Source organism: Leptonychotes weddellii, chromosome 7, assembly GCF_054177405.1.
Source record: "Leptonychotes weddellii isolate Sample4059 chromosome 7, ASM5417740v2, whole genome shotgun sequence".
In the NCBI taxonomy this organism is placed as follows: Eukaryota; Metazoa; Chordata; class Mammalia; order Carnivora; family Phocidae; genus Leptonychotes; species Leptonychotes weddellii.
This window is the reverse complement of record NC_138375.1, coordinates 63,284,341-63,298,764: the sequence shown is the minus strand read 5'-3', so window position 1 is coordinate 63,298,764 and position 14,424 is coordinate 63,284,341. Positions and strand designations below refer to the sequence as shown.

Below are 14,424 nucleotides of genomic sequence, written 5' to 3'. Positions count from 1 at the left end.
AACCAGCTAATATTAAAAATTCTAGTATCATCCATCTGGCAATCACCATGGTAATGTGTTTCAGACAAAAAAATCACTAATGATACTAAAACTAGTAGATGGAAGTTTGATAGTTTGAGAAGAAACAGGTTATTTACATAGTCTCAAAGTATTTTCCCACTAGATGCTTATTATTTGTCTAAAAATATGGCAACTGTATAGTGAAGAAATCTGAAAGATAACACCTTAACCAATTGATCAGAATTAAAATCACCAGTAATGGGACAATTTGGCATTATGTGCCTTCTGATATGAACTAAGAAAAACAAAATATCATTTCTATATGTTCCTGCTGAAAATCTGTAACTCGAATCTAATCATAACATCAAATCTAAACTAAGAGACATTCTACAAAATAAATGGCCTATACTTTTCAAAAATGCCAAGGTTATGAAAGACAAAAACTGAGGAAATGTTCCAGATTAAAAGTGATTAAAGAAACATGTTAAGCAAGAACAATGAGTGGTCTCAGTTGGACTAGAAAAAAATTCTCTAATGGCATTCATTAGTAGGACAACTACAGACATTTGAATAATGTCTGTAGATTAGAGAATAGTATTGTTATCAGTGTTAACTTCCTGATTTTGAAGATTTTACTTTCTTATATAAGAAAATGTTCTTGTTCTTCAGGACTTCATTCTAGACTACGGGTAAAGAGGCACCTTGTTTGCAACTTACTCATAAATGGTGGGGAAAAAAAATACCATAAATATAGAAAAACAAAGGAAAGAGAGAATGATAATACAAATGTGGTAAATGTTAACATCTAGAAAATATTAGTGAAGAATATATGAAAATTCTTTGTATTATTTTTGCCACTTTTCTGTACGTTTGAAGTAATTTCAAACTTGTTTAAAAAATTCATGGTCATATCCACAGGGAATTAATTTCCCACAATCATATTAGGTTAATAATTATAACCCAGTTTCTTACAGGAAAATAGGTCAAGTACTTACCAAAAAATAAATAAATGGTACAGTTGGGATTTGTCTAAATCCAAAATCAACTCCCACGACACTAGTTTATAAAATACTCTCCAGGTATTCTACACTTCTGTGACATCATCAAAACAAATAAATAAACTTTGATAGAGAATTTTTTGTTTTCTTTTAAACTAAAATAAAGAATCAAAAAGCTTCAACTTTTTTTAAGTTGTGGTGAAACAACAAAAAAAATATGTTAAATTTTGGTTTTCGAGATAAGAATTGCTGCTGTTTGCCATGGCTTTTTAGCTGTCAAAATGACGTTATTTTAATCTGAAAATCAAATCATATTTTTACTTTATCAACCTGTAGCGACTGCCACATAAATTAATATAGTACCACATAAGCAAATAATGAGGTGATGCCATATCTACAGAAAATTCAAAATAGTAACCTTCAAAATTTTGTCTTAAAGATCAACGCTAAAATGCTTTCCGTATTAAAAAAAAAAACAACTACTTTGACGCTTCCCAAATTTGGGAACAATCAGCAACATCTCTCAAATCTTAACACAACAGCCATGTCCAGAGAGATCATCAGTGAATTAGAACCAAAAATAAAGTTTTCAAGTTTAAAAATTATATTCAAGAAAGACCACAATTATTTCAAATTTTTATGTGGTACAACCTTTTTTGAAAGTTATTTAGAAATATATATCAAGATCTTAATAAATACCACTTATCTCAGTAATGTCACCTCTATTAAACGCCCTAAGGACATAACCTGAAGTACAGAACAAGTTATATGAGCAGAAAGGTTCACTGCACTATTTCAATGGGGAAATGATCAATTAAATTTTAGTGCAACTATAGACTAGAGCATCTACATAATGGAGCTGTAAAAAATTATTTTCATAAAATTTTGAAAATGTGCAAAAGAAAATATTTCTTCATATTAAACTATAACTGCCTCCCAACATGCACAGATGATGCTAACTAAATTGACAATTCTGTCATCTGCTGAGCATTATGAGGAATGACTTTGCATAATGGAGACAGAAGACAGCAGCATAACAAGGAGTTCAGAAAGAGGGTAACAGGCAAGATCAGCAAGACCAGGACCAGGGGAGCCACTGCTTTTCCAAAAAGTTTGGGAAACCAGAACAAGGGTTTTGGAGCCAGCAATGTTTAAGATGGAATTACAGACTGTGTGGCTGTGATGAAACACCACTTCCTACTTCCACAAAATGGTCAATTTAAAGTCTGCTTTGCACATACAACTTTTTTCCTCTTGGGAAGTGAGAATAGGGAACGGTAAGGAGGATTTCAAGGAGATGCTGAGTTTCATATCTGGAACAATGTGGAGAAGCACAAAGAAGTAGCTACACACATAGAAAGAGACAGAAAAGATACAAAAGAGAACTCAAAAACGTAAGTTCCAGAAATCTGCAGTTATCAGGGGATATGAGTAAGTTTTTCTTATCTTTATTCTTCTAAATTTTCTGTAATGGAATTTTAACTAGAAAAACAAAACAAATTCTTAAAAATACATCTATGTAGATACAGAAACAAATAGTACCAAGCCATATTTTCTCCAGAAAAAGTAACAAGAAGAGATCAGTTGGACCATATATCCTCTCTACATCTCAGTTAACTAGCTGCTTCCAGAGGTCTGCTATACACTTGAAAGATAAATCTAACTATAAACCAAAACAATTAAATTCTGACCATTATATCATGAGACATAACAATTCTATAATCCACTTAATTTATAGGCTTCTTTTATTTGAAATTCATTATTCTTTGTCAGCATAAAGTAAACTGAATACTGTCAGCATTTCTGGGAAGGTACAATTATATTTTCCATATTTTGCATTCAGAGAAGGATAACTATATTCTTATGATTCTTCTGATTTAATCACAGGTTTTGAAATTCTTCAAGTAGATTTATTAAGGACTCTTTTTTTTTTTTGAAAGATTATATGAAGGGCTATATTTAGCATATATAGCTAAATTTAAAAGTTGGAAACCTCAAACCATGAGTTTATAAATAACTAGGATATAAGGTGGGCTTCAAGAGAGCCAAAGGTCAAAGAGGAAAAGAGGTCACTGCCTGGAGTAAGTAGGAGGGAATCTATGTAGGAAGTGGCATCCAGAATGAGCTCTGAAGAGGAAGACTGACAGATGGGCAAATGAGAACACTTCTGAGAGATCCGAGATACAGTTTTCAAAATTTAGAATCATGAACAAATTCTATTCAATGAACAATTAACCATGGTAATAACACTGTGTTACATACCTCCAGTCCACATCCAAGTCTTCACTCACACTGGAGTCATCCTCAAGGTTATTGTTACCATCCAGCATGAAAGCTTCTGGCTGTGCAAATTCATTGGCAGGCTCATTTCCCTCATCACTGCTGCTTTCATTGACTTCATTGTACTGTAACCAAGGAATTTCTCCCTCTTCCAAGGATGTCTGTTCCCTAATACAAACATTTTAAGGGAAGAAAAAAATATTATTTTAAAACACATCACAAAATTATTCTCTAAAAAGAGTTCTATTTAGTGCAAATAGATTATTGAGTTCTAAACTCTTGGTACTTATAGGATTCTAAAAGTCTGATCTCTTTAACTATAAAGTTATTTAAAAGGTAAGCAAATTTGCTATAGGGTCATATGTATGTAGAAATAGCTCCCAATTACATAAGGACCTATTTTTATTTTATTTTATTATGTTATGTTAGTCACCATACATCACATCATTAGTTTTTGATGTAGTGTTCCATGATTCATTTTGTGTAACACCCAGTGCCCTCCATAAGGACCTATTTATTTGACATACAAATTACCTATGTTCTACATTTCCTCTTCGTGCAGAAGAAAAATAAGAAAAATTCATTCCAGACAATTTTAATTTTTAAACACTGCTCTTGAGGGTGCCTGCACGGCTTAGTCAGTTAAGCGTCTGACTGTTGATTTCATCTCAGGTCAAGATTTCAGGATTGTGAGACTGAGCCCCACAATGGGCTCCTCGTGGAACCTGCTTAAGATTCTCTCTCTCTCCCCCTCCCCACACCCCCACATCCTCACTTCTGGTCATGTACGCTCTCAAATAAATAAATAAATAAAATAAAATAAAATAAAATAAAATAGTCACTGCTCTTGAGTAGTTTCCCTTCACAGTTAAAGTCCAAATTCTTCAGCCTGGCTGACAAATCCCTACACCATACATGCTTTCTCCTTGGCCGCCTTCTCCAACTGTTACCTCTCACCACTCTTCCCCTTATTCCTATTATTCCTTCTACCTTTGGAACACATGGAGAGCATTTCCACCTTGGGGCCATTTCCTCTACTTGAAATGTTTTTTCACCAGATTTTTGCACAGCTATTCCCTCTCCTTGATATTCAGGTCAAAGTCAGTGTCAGCTCCTCAGAAAGGCCTGTCTTAACCACTCATTTTAAGTAGTTGTCCAGTCACCACATAACTCTGCTTATTTTCATTATAGAACTTACTTCTACTTATTTCTACTTATCATTTTCTTGTTTAATGTTAGTCTTTCTCCTACTAAAAATAAGCTCACAGAAACAGGGACAGACAAACAAGGAAAAGAAAAAAGCAGCATTTCAAAACAACAGAAAAAAGAATTATTCAGTAAATGAAATTAGGACAACTGAGTATTCATCTAGAGGGAAGGAGGTTAAATTTCTATGTCATTATTTACCCGTTAACAAATTCCAAGTCTACATTTTAAAAATGCATGTGCACCCCACCACCACTTCTAAAACAATAAAAGTACTGGGAGAATCATGAGAGAAATTTTTACAAAAATCTCAGTGTCATTGTAAGTATGATGTAAAACCTAGAAGCCACAGACAAGACTGTTAAATTACACAATTTACACATTAAAGTCAAAACACCAGAAGTATGGACACAAAGATCAAACTAAGAAGAATTAATTATAATACATGAGCAACTAAATCAAGGCTGCAATGACTGAACCAAAGGTACTTTATGAATTTATAACTAAGAAAATTATACTGGTAGAATTTTCTTATTTATATTTATTTTATTTAACAGAAAATACTGTTTAGTATATCAAAAGGAGGTTAATTATTAGAGCATAGCTCTGACAAAGATGAATTTTAGTTTGGATTTTAAGAAGAAAAAATATTATGCAATAACATATTTCAAGAGCACTTCTAATCAGAATTCTGATTCTAATGTGCAAATTTAACCTTGGGGATAAAAACATTTATGAAAGAGATGTAGATGATGCCCACATATAAGAATCAACACATTTTAAAGACACAGAAATGGTATCTCTTTATACACCTAAACCCATAAATGTTTCTTTAATCTCAGATCCTAAGCAACACTTCAAAAATAACAGGTTTATAAGATTCAGTATCTAATATCGTCTAATAAAATCAGAGAAATTAGCATAACAAAACACGCTTAATTTGTTGAAGGTTTAATATCTAATATATAAAGATAGTGGATATTTTCTTTTCATGCATTATAATTAGGTCCAATGAAAAACAAAACCCAAAATGGATTTAAAATACAAGATCAAAAATTCCTAAGCAACAGTTCTTTGCTTATATCTTTATGAAAGCACTCACCATACTGTTTTATAACCTTTCTGGTGACTCACCTGTCTCCTCCCAGACTGGGAGCTTTCCAAAGGCATATAGTGCTGTCTCTCATCATTGTAGCTTCACCCCTTTGCAATAAGTGCTTAGCACTCAATAGGTACTCTTTCTATTTGTGTTGCAAATGTTAACAATAAATCCTTGAAAAACAATCTTAAAAAACAAATAATTTGGGGATTAAGCCTGGAATAGCCCTTGGAAATTTTTGTTATTTCTAATGTACTCCTATAAGAAATGCTTTTCTTTTTCCTATTATACACACATCAAAATGACTCAGTACTCTGTACTCAGATTTAGAACATAAAACTTAGATATACTGGTGAAAATGATTCAGTATAAAAAATAAATTTTTTTTTTTAATTCAAAGAATAAAACTAAAATAAATTATTCTGAATATAAATAATTTATAACACATCATTAATACTCTTTATATAAGGAATTCTTGGCTACATATTTTGCTTTAACATTTGATTCTGTCTTTAATTACTCATAATAATGTAGTCATAGAAATAGAAAATAAGTAGTATATGGTATACACTTTCAATTAATTACCTAAAGTTCACATCATTTCATACCATTTAACACATAATTTACCAGGCTAGAAGAGTGGCACTGTGCTGGGCCAAAGTTGGCTTGATATTGTAACAAAAGGAATTTTGCTCTTTACAAAAAAAAAGAAGAAAAAAAGATTCTGAACAATAGGGTCAAAAGTATCTTTCATATTGTGAGCTAACAAAACAAATATCCTCATGGGAATGTAAGCATATAAGGTAAGTTTAAATGCTTCAGAAACCCTGAAAATATTTAAAGCAGTATCTCCGTCTTCTCTCTCTTTATACATACACATTTACACACATGCCAGACATACCATATGTAACACATTCACAAAAATTTAGACCTTCAATGTCCTTTCTTCATTTTGGTAATTCAAAAATTAATAAAATGCCATTATCAGGTTACACAGTAATTTATGAGATTTAAAAAGACGTATTATCTAATCATGTCTCCAAATGGTCAATTCTAAAAAAGGATTCCAGTAGATGGAAGATGTGGAAGGCTGTGCCTACCACATCCACCACTGAAGTCCCAGGTATTTCAACTGGAAAGGACAATTGCCAAGTTGTCCTTTCCTTTTGAGCACTTCCAGCACAGCATGGAGGAAATGAATGCTGCTGCCACGAGAGGAAGCTGAAAATGCTTCAAAATGTATCCCCACAAGCTACTCCCAGTGAAAATCCTAGAAGACCATCAGCATCATCAAATCTCTTGACTACAGGCTATGCTTTAACTCAAATCTTCAGATAGACAGACTGATGTTCCCTTTATGATATATGATTAAAGATCCCCATTCTTCAATAAAAGAACCTAAATTTAATAACATGTGAATAGCAATATTAAAATTATCAAGATATATTAATAAGCCAATATGGAATATTTTAAAGAAATTTTCATTAAAAAGTTTTAGAATATGCTATTATATAACCATGCGTCATAGAATTTTCTGAGAAATGAAGAAAATGAAAGTCAGACAAGTCAAATAAAACCTCTAAAATACTAACTACTCTGATTTTATATTCTGAGTGGTTTCTTTTAGCTAACTGATCAGCAATTTGAGTATCCATTATTTGCAGCACAAAATTTCAACCTTTGGGTTAGTGCCAACATTTTAAAGGGCTGAGGCTTTCATGAAATAATCTATATTATAAGAAACTTCATAAAATCCTGGACAGCATAATAAGCATTCCTAATTAACTGGTATTTAATTAACTGGTTTTCATTTTATAAGTCAAGACACATGTTAAGTAGTTGCTAAGCTTGAGGGATAAGCTCATTTTTAATAATTCTAATTGTAGAGCAAATTTTTTAAGATTTCAAATCCCTATTTTGGAATTAAAGTACAAAGGAAAGTAAGTGAAATTTGAGATAAAAGTCAAAAAAACTTCAAAAGGAATTATAGCTTATAAAATCAATGGTACCCTGTTCCATGTCATCCAGTCACAAAAGATGGAACCCAGGACCTCATTTGAAGAACTGTTTATTCTAATAAATTCAGTGTTAACAGGAAAAGCAAAATATTAAATTTTTATTAAAACATTTTAAGAATATTTACGTAAAAAGTTTGTAAAGTCACCAAAACAGCAGGAAAAACTTAAAAGAAAAATACACAAGTGTGAGATACTAATTTAAATTCAAAAATACTACTTTAAAATACTAATTTCAATACTGTCCAGCAATTATTCAATGTTTACCTAGTAAGTTTGTTGTCTAGCTTTCTGAAAGCCTATTTCCCACCTTTTCTTCTTTCTTTCAATTTCACAATCGTCCTATCCTCCCCACTCAATATCTAGTAACAACAAGAATACTGAAGTCACCAACTCATCTTTTCTTCCCACTGGAGAACCTACGGACTTACCTACACTTGTACCTACCTACTACTACCTTCCCATTAGTTACAATGGAAGTCTCTGTTCCTAAAGGCCCTCTCCTTAGATGTGGATCCTAACCCTTCTCATCTTCTCAAGAACTTCACTTTATCTTTCCTCTAATTATTAGTCAGTTATTCTCCTCTGCAACATTCTATAAGCAAATAATCATGCTTCCAGTTTTGGGGGGTGAGGACATTTTCCTAGGCCCAACATCCACCTGTGGCTCCTTCCCTTTGTGAAGAATTAGGTATGGTGACTGTCTCTACTCTCTCACCTTCAATTCCCTTTATTTTTTAATTTCTTTTTCCCCCCAAATGTAAAATATATACCATCCTTTTAAGTTATAAAGCATATTCTATTTAACATTCATAAACCCACCACCCAAACCAGGAACTAGAATATTATCACTGACTAGCAAACACCTTATGCACCGCACCTATCTTATCCCCTTGGCCTTGCCCTCCAGGGAAAAGTACTCTCTGGATGCCACTGTCATTCCATTGTTTTTTGAAACAATTTTTACTAGTTTTGTATACTTAAATAAGATATTTAAGTTCTGCTTGCTTTTAAGCTTTGTGAAACAGATATCATACACATTATTTTTCCAGAAACAGCTGTTTTCATTCAGCAACATATCTCTAAGATTCATTCATGTTTTTGCATATAAGTGTGGCTGACGCATTCCCACTGCTATATATACTCCATGTATGAATATGCCACTAACTTTTCTCCTATGAATATTTGGGTAATATCCAGTTTTATAGCTTTCATGAAAAATACTGTGACGAACATTCTTGTACACAACTCCTGGGCCACATGGGGAAGTTTCTCCAGAGTATACACTTAAAAAGTGATACAGCTGCTAGTCTACCATGCAAATGTTAAAATTATTACAAATTTCAGTGCATGTGACTTACCTCACACCTCAACAAGCATTTATATCCTCCAAAACACCTGATATTACCAAATTTCCTAGTGTTTGCTAATCTAATGGGTAGGTAAAAAATGATACCTCCTTGTGATCTTAATGTATACTCCCTTGATTACTAATGATCTAAGTACCTTTTGATATTTTTACTCACCATTAATATTTCCTCTTCGGCGAATTATCTGCTCAATATTTTGAGTATTTTGCAATTAGACTGTCAGTTTTTCTTCCTGATTTCTAGGAGTTCTTTATATCCCGCACATTAACAATTTATATTCTATAAATATATTCTACTAGTTTTTCCTTTTCATTTTCAGTTCCTCTTCTTTTTATGTCTTTTGTCCTTTATTATTTTCATATCATATCATTCCCACCAAGACCTCTACTACGATGGCTGCTGAAATGGTGGTATGAGCACCCTTGTCTTGCTCTTGATTTTAAGGGGGGAGGGTTTAATTCTTCATTATTGAAAATGATTACTACTGATTTTTTTCTTTTGTAGATACCTTTTATCAGGTCAAAGAAATTCTGTTCTGATCCTAGTTTCTAAGTTTTTATCATGTTGAGGTATTGAACATTACTAAGTGATTTTTTTCCTATATCTATAGAATCTATCATATGAATTTTCTCCTGTATTCTGTTAATGTGGTGAATGACATTTACAGGTATTCTACATTAAAACACCTTTACATTTCTGGAATAACTCAGATTGGTAATTGAGTTTTACCTTCAAAAAATATATACTTAAAAATTCAGATTTCCAATTCTGTTTGGGATTCTGACATGCATTTAATGAAAGACATAGTTCTTTTTTTTTATTTGAAGATTTTATCTATTTGACAGAGAGACAGAGAGAGCATAAGCAGGGAGAGCGGGAGAGGAAGAAGCAGGCTCCCTGCTGAGCAAGAAGCCCAACCCAGGACCCTGGATCATGACCTGAGCTGAAGGCAGACGCTTAACCAACTGAGCCACCCACCTGCCCAATGAAAGACATAGGTTTATATTTTCCTTCACATACTCTTTTGGTATTAGGGTTACACTGGCCTTTTAGAATGATTTGGAGAAACAGCTCTTTTTCTTCTCTTGCAGAGTGGAGTGACATGATCCTTGAAAGTTTAGTTTAAGAGAATTTAGCTCTAAAACCATCTGGATTAGTTGTTTTCTCCACAGTAAGATTTTAAACTACTGATTACGTATCTGTAATATTTATAATATTATTCAGGCTTCCATAGTTTTGGTGAAATTTTTTTTCCTGGGAATTTGTCAATTTCTCCTAAGTTTTCAAATTTACTGGTACAAAGTTCACAGTACTCTTCTTACTCTATTCAATCTTTATTGTATTTGTGGCTGTCTACACTTTTTTATTTCAGTATTATTTACTTGTGCCTTGTCTTTATTTTCTTGTTCACTATCCAACTGGATTGTCTATTTTTCTTAATCTTTTCAAAGTATCACCTTCTGATTTCTTTGATCCTTTCTATCATAACTGTTTTCTAACTTACTGAGTTTTGCTCTTATCTTTCCTAATTCTAATTCTTATTTCCTTATTTTCTTTAAGATTCCTTTTCTATTTTAAGTTAAATGTGTAGACCCTCCATGTTCAGGTTTTCTTCTTTTCCAACTTCTTTTCTATCTTAGAAAGATAAATTTCCCTTTACCAATTTCACTGCATCCCTCAAATTTTAATTGTGGTGGTATTCTCATTATCGGTAAGTAGACAGCATTTTAGACTTCAATTATAATTTCTTTTTTGTCCTACTGGTGTTTTAAAAGGATGAACAATTTAAAATGTATGGATTTTTAAATTTTTCATATTTTTGTTATTTATTTCTAAGTTTACTGCATTGCGGTGAGAGAATATAGTCTTCAGGATACTGATTCTTTGAAATGTGTTAATCTGTGCTTTGTAGCCTATAATGCTCAGTTTTTTGTGTTTGTGTATTCCACAGGGTGGGATGTTTGTTAAACCATGCTTAAATGAGTTATTCAAATCTGTTAAAGATGATGAATTTCTTATATTCATGAATTATAGGTAATTGAGAAAGGTATTTAAAAATCTCCCAATATGACAGTTAATTTGTAAATATTCTCTAGTTTGGTTAAATTTTGATTTACATATTTTGAGTCTATTTTATTAGGTGCACTCAAGCTTAAAGCTGCTCCATTTTACTGGTAAACTGGACTTTACTACATACTGACCTTCTCATTCTCTCCAATAATGCTTTTTTGTCTTTAAGTCTACTTTGCTAATGTCAATTTAACTGTTCCATTTTTGTTTTATATTTGCCTGAAATATCATTGTCTATCCTTTTACTTTCAATCTGTCTGTACACCTAGGCTTTAAGTGTATCTTTTGTAAAAAGCATTCAACTTTAAAAAGATAAATCCAACTGATCTGAAGTTTTGACTTTTACAAGCAGATTAGGCAATTTATATTTGTTACAGGATTTGTTCCATCTTACTTTTACCCCTTTTTTCCCCCTTTTTAGATTTTTTCCTTTCTTTACTTTTATTTGGATTGACTTTTAATATTCTTTTTCCATATCTTAATTCCTTTTTTCCTCGTCTACAGGTTTCCAATACATATAGTCGATATTCTTTTTTTGCTGGTTATCCTTGAAATTTTACTATACAAATTTAACTTATGTCAAAAGTTAATTCGGAACCCTCTCCCAAACAATACACTTCAACTTCGATCTTCCCCTTTCAACTAAAATACTACTGGTGTCCTGTGTTTTAGTTCTGTCCCCATCACCCCTCACTTTTATTTTTTTTAAACGAATTACTGGGCTTTATTATTGTATGGTATCAATGCAACTAACTGATGATTTCCACAAATGTTCCTGTTTATACTCATATATTTCTATATCTAACTATAATCTGGGATATTTCCCTTAAACTTAAAAGTTAAATATTCAAGCGTCTACTTACCATCTACACTGCATGTCTAAATGGCACTTAAAACTTCCAAAAAAGTTCTTACTTCCCATTCCTCTCCCCAGACATTCCCATCTCAGTCAGTGACAGTAACTACCCACTGTTCAAACCAAAAAACCCAGCCATAACGGATTCCTCACTCTCCCTCATCTCACACTCAGTCCCTCCTATTATTTATAACTCAAAAATATTCTCAAACCTGTTTACGTTTTTTAATCCTCACTACCATCCCCTAGTCCAACCGCCTCGCCCAACTTTCTTCTCTTTTGTACTTCAATACCTTTCTAATTCAATCTCCAGAGACAAAGCAACTAGAGTGAATCTTTTAAAAATCTGTGTCAGATCAATTAAGCAATTAACTCTCCACTTAAAATCTCCCTGCTCTGTGAATAAATTCCAGATGCTATATATCCTGCATAGTTTGGTACCTGCCCACTTCATCTCCTACCACTCTTCTTTTCACTCATTCACTTCGGCCCCACTACCTCCATACATATCAAACCCTTTCCTTTTAAATACCTCTGCTCTTATCTTTCCTTTTGCCCAGAAAGCTCTTCCTCAACCAAGAATTCTTATCTTTTAGATCCCAGCTCAAAAGTCAGTTCCTGAGAGTACTCCCTGGCCACTCTAATTAATGTAGGTCCCTACCAGTTACTTTCTATCATATGAGTGTTTTCCTTCCTTCACAGTAATCATCACCGTTTATAATTCATCAAGTTTGTATTTTGCTTAATACCTGCCTCTCCCACCACAATGTAAGCTTCAAGCTGGAATCTTAGTTTGTCTTGCTCATTTAATTACAGGATCCAGCACAATGCTTGGTACTGATTAAATGCTCAATAAATATTTGTTGAATGAATAATTACTATCACAAATTACATATGAAAAATTTAATAATACTTAGTAAACTAAGTAACAGTGATTCAAGAAGCTCAAACATAAAATCAGAAGAGAAAAAGACCACCATTTTTAATCACTGTCAAAACAATTATGTTTGTAAATTTCTTTCTTTACAGATTTTCTAATATATTTTATTCCTTATGGAATTCATCTCAAGTTGGAAATTTATACCTTTTGAGAAGTACAAATGTTAATGTTAGTCCAAGCTGAAAGTTATGAAAATATATCTACCAAAATAGATTCCATGAAAGACTAAAAATTAGAACCAGTTATCAGAAAAAACATTTAAATTAACAGGTACTACCTCACAATAAAACACAAACCTAGGTTTCACAAGAAAATACTGACAACCTTTAAAAGAATAAGCTATTTAAGTAAAATATTTAAATAACCTTTAAAGGAATAAATAAGCTAAACATCAAAGGGCTAAAAAAAAGCACACACATGTTTTAGCAAAGCAAGTATCACACTTATCCAGACCAAAAAAAGAGACAATTGCACTTATGCCTCTCAACATAAAAATCCTATGTCAGTAAAAAAAAATAAAAAAAATAAAATCCTATGTCAAATATTAGCAAACAGAATCCAGCAGCTCACTGAAACAACAAACTATGACTATGTGATAATGTTTGTTTATTTCAAGAAGACAGGGTAACTATTAGGAAATCTAGCAACAAAATAATTCCTCATGATCATTAGGTCAAAGGTGAAAAATCACTACGATCATTTCCACTGATGCTAAAAACACTGTAATAAAATTTGACAAACATTTTTGCTAGAAACCCATAAAATAATAATGGGGATATTTCCTTAGTGTGATTTAGAAAAAAAAAAATGTGTGTGTGTATGTGTGTAAATCAAACTAAAAGCCAGAATCATTCTTACTTGGGAAATATTAGAACAAGGGTTATAAACCATGCCCATGGGTTATTTCCAGCCCGCCACCTGTTTTTATAAATAAAATTTTGCTGGAAGACAGCCACACCCATTCATTTACATATTGTCTATGGCTACTTTTACACCACAACACGGGAGTTGAGTAGCTGTAATAGAGACTGGCACACAAAGCTTAAAATATTTACTATCCAGCCCTTCACAGTGTTCAGTCTGACAACCCCTGGAACTAGAGCATTCCCAAGAAAGTTAGGAAAAGACAAAGGCATTTACCAGCAATCACTGATTTCAGAGGTCTCATTGGATGCAATTAGACAGAAATACTAAGACTTCAACTTCTGTAACTTTCTCCATTTCTGTGAATAAATCGCTGAGTTCCCTCTTGCGGCTGTCCTTCCCCTGCCATCGCCTCCAATGTAGAGCAAAAGCAGCTCTAATTCACTCACATCTAACTCAACCAAAACAATCTTTTAAATGCCCAAGTTTTCTTTAACACGAAGTGGAAATATAAACTATATCTCAAGAGAAGATAATGAAATTACCAGAATTTTCAATCTAATTGTTCTTTGCAAAATACCAAAAGCATAATGAAAAAAAAAATCAGTAGGATTAATGGTCCTACACAGGGCTTGTACATGTAGTTAACAGCATACCCAACATCTGAATGTGATGGATACCATTCTTGGACAATACACACAAAAATAATACATCTCACTGCTAAAC

General features: G+C 32.7%; 1 protein-coding gene and 1 long non-coding RNA gene across 2 annotated transcripts in view; both read right to left on the bottom strand.

Moving 5' to 3' along the window:
• The window catches only part of PJA2 (praja ring finger ubiquitin ligase 2), a 71,215-nt gene that overhangs the window by 20,881 nt on the left and 35,910 nt on the right, over window positions 1-14,424 (bottom strand). The window contains exon 6 of the mRNA XM_031020767.2: window positions 3,261-3,446. Within this exon, the coding sequence (XP_030876627.1) occupies window positions 3,261-3,446 (186 nt within the window). The remainder of the gene's footprint in view (window positions 1-3,260; window positions 3,447-14,424) is intronic.
• Window positions 9,127-14,421, bottom strand: LOC145722629 (uncharacterized). Its single transcript, XR_014147024.1, has 2 exons — window positions 13,200-14,421; window positions 9,127-13,158 (listed from the first exon to the last, which is right to left on the bottom strand). It is a non-coding gene; the product is annotated as an uncharacterized LOC145722629 (long non-coding RNA).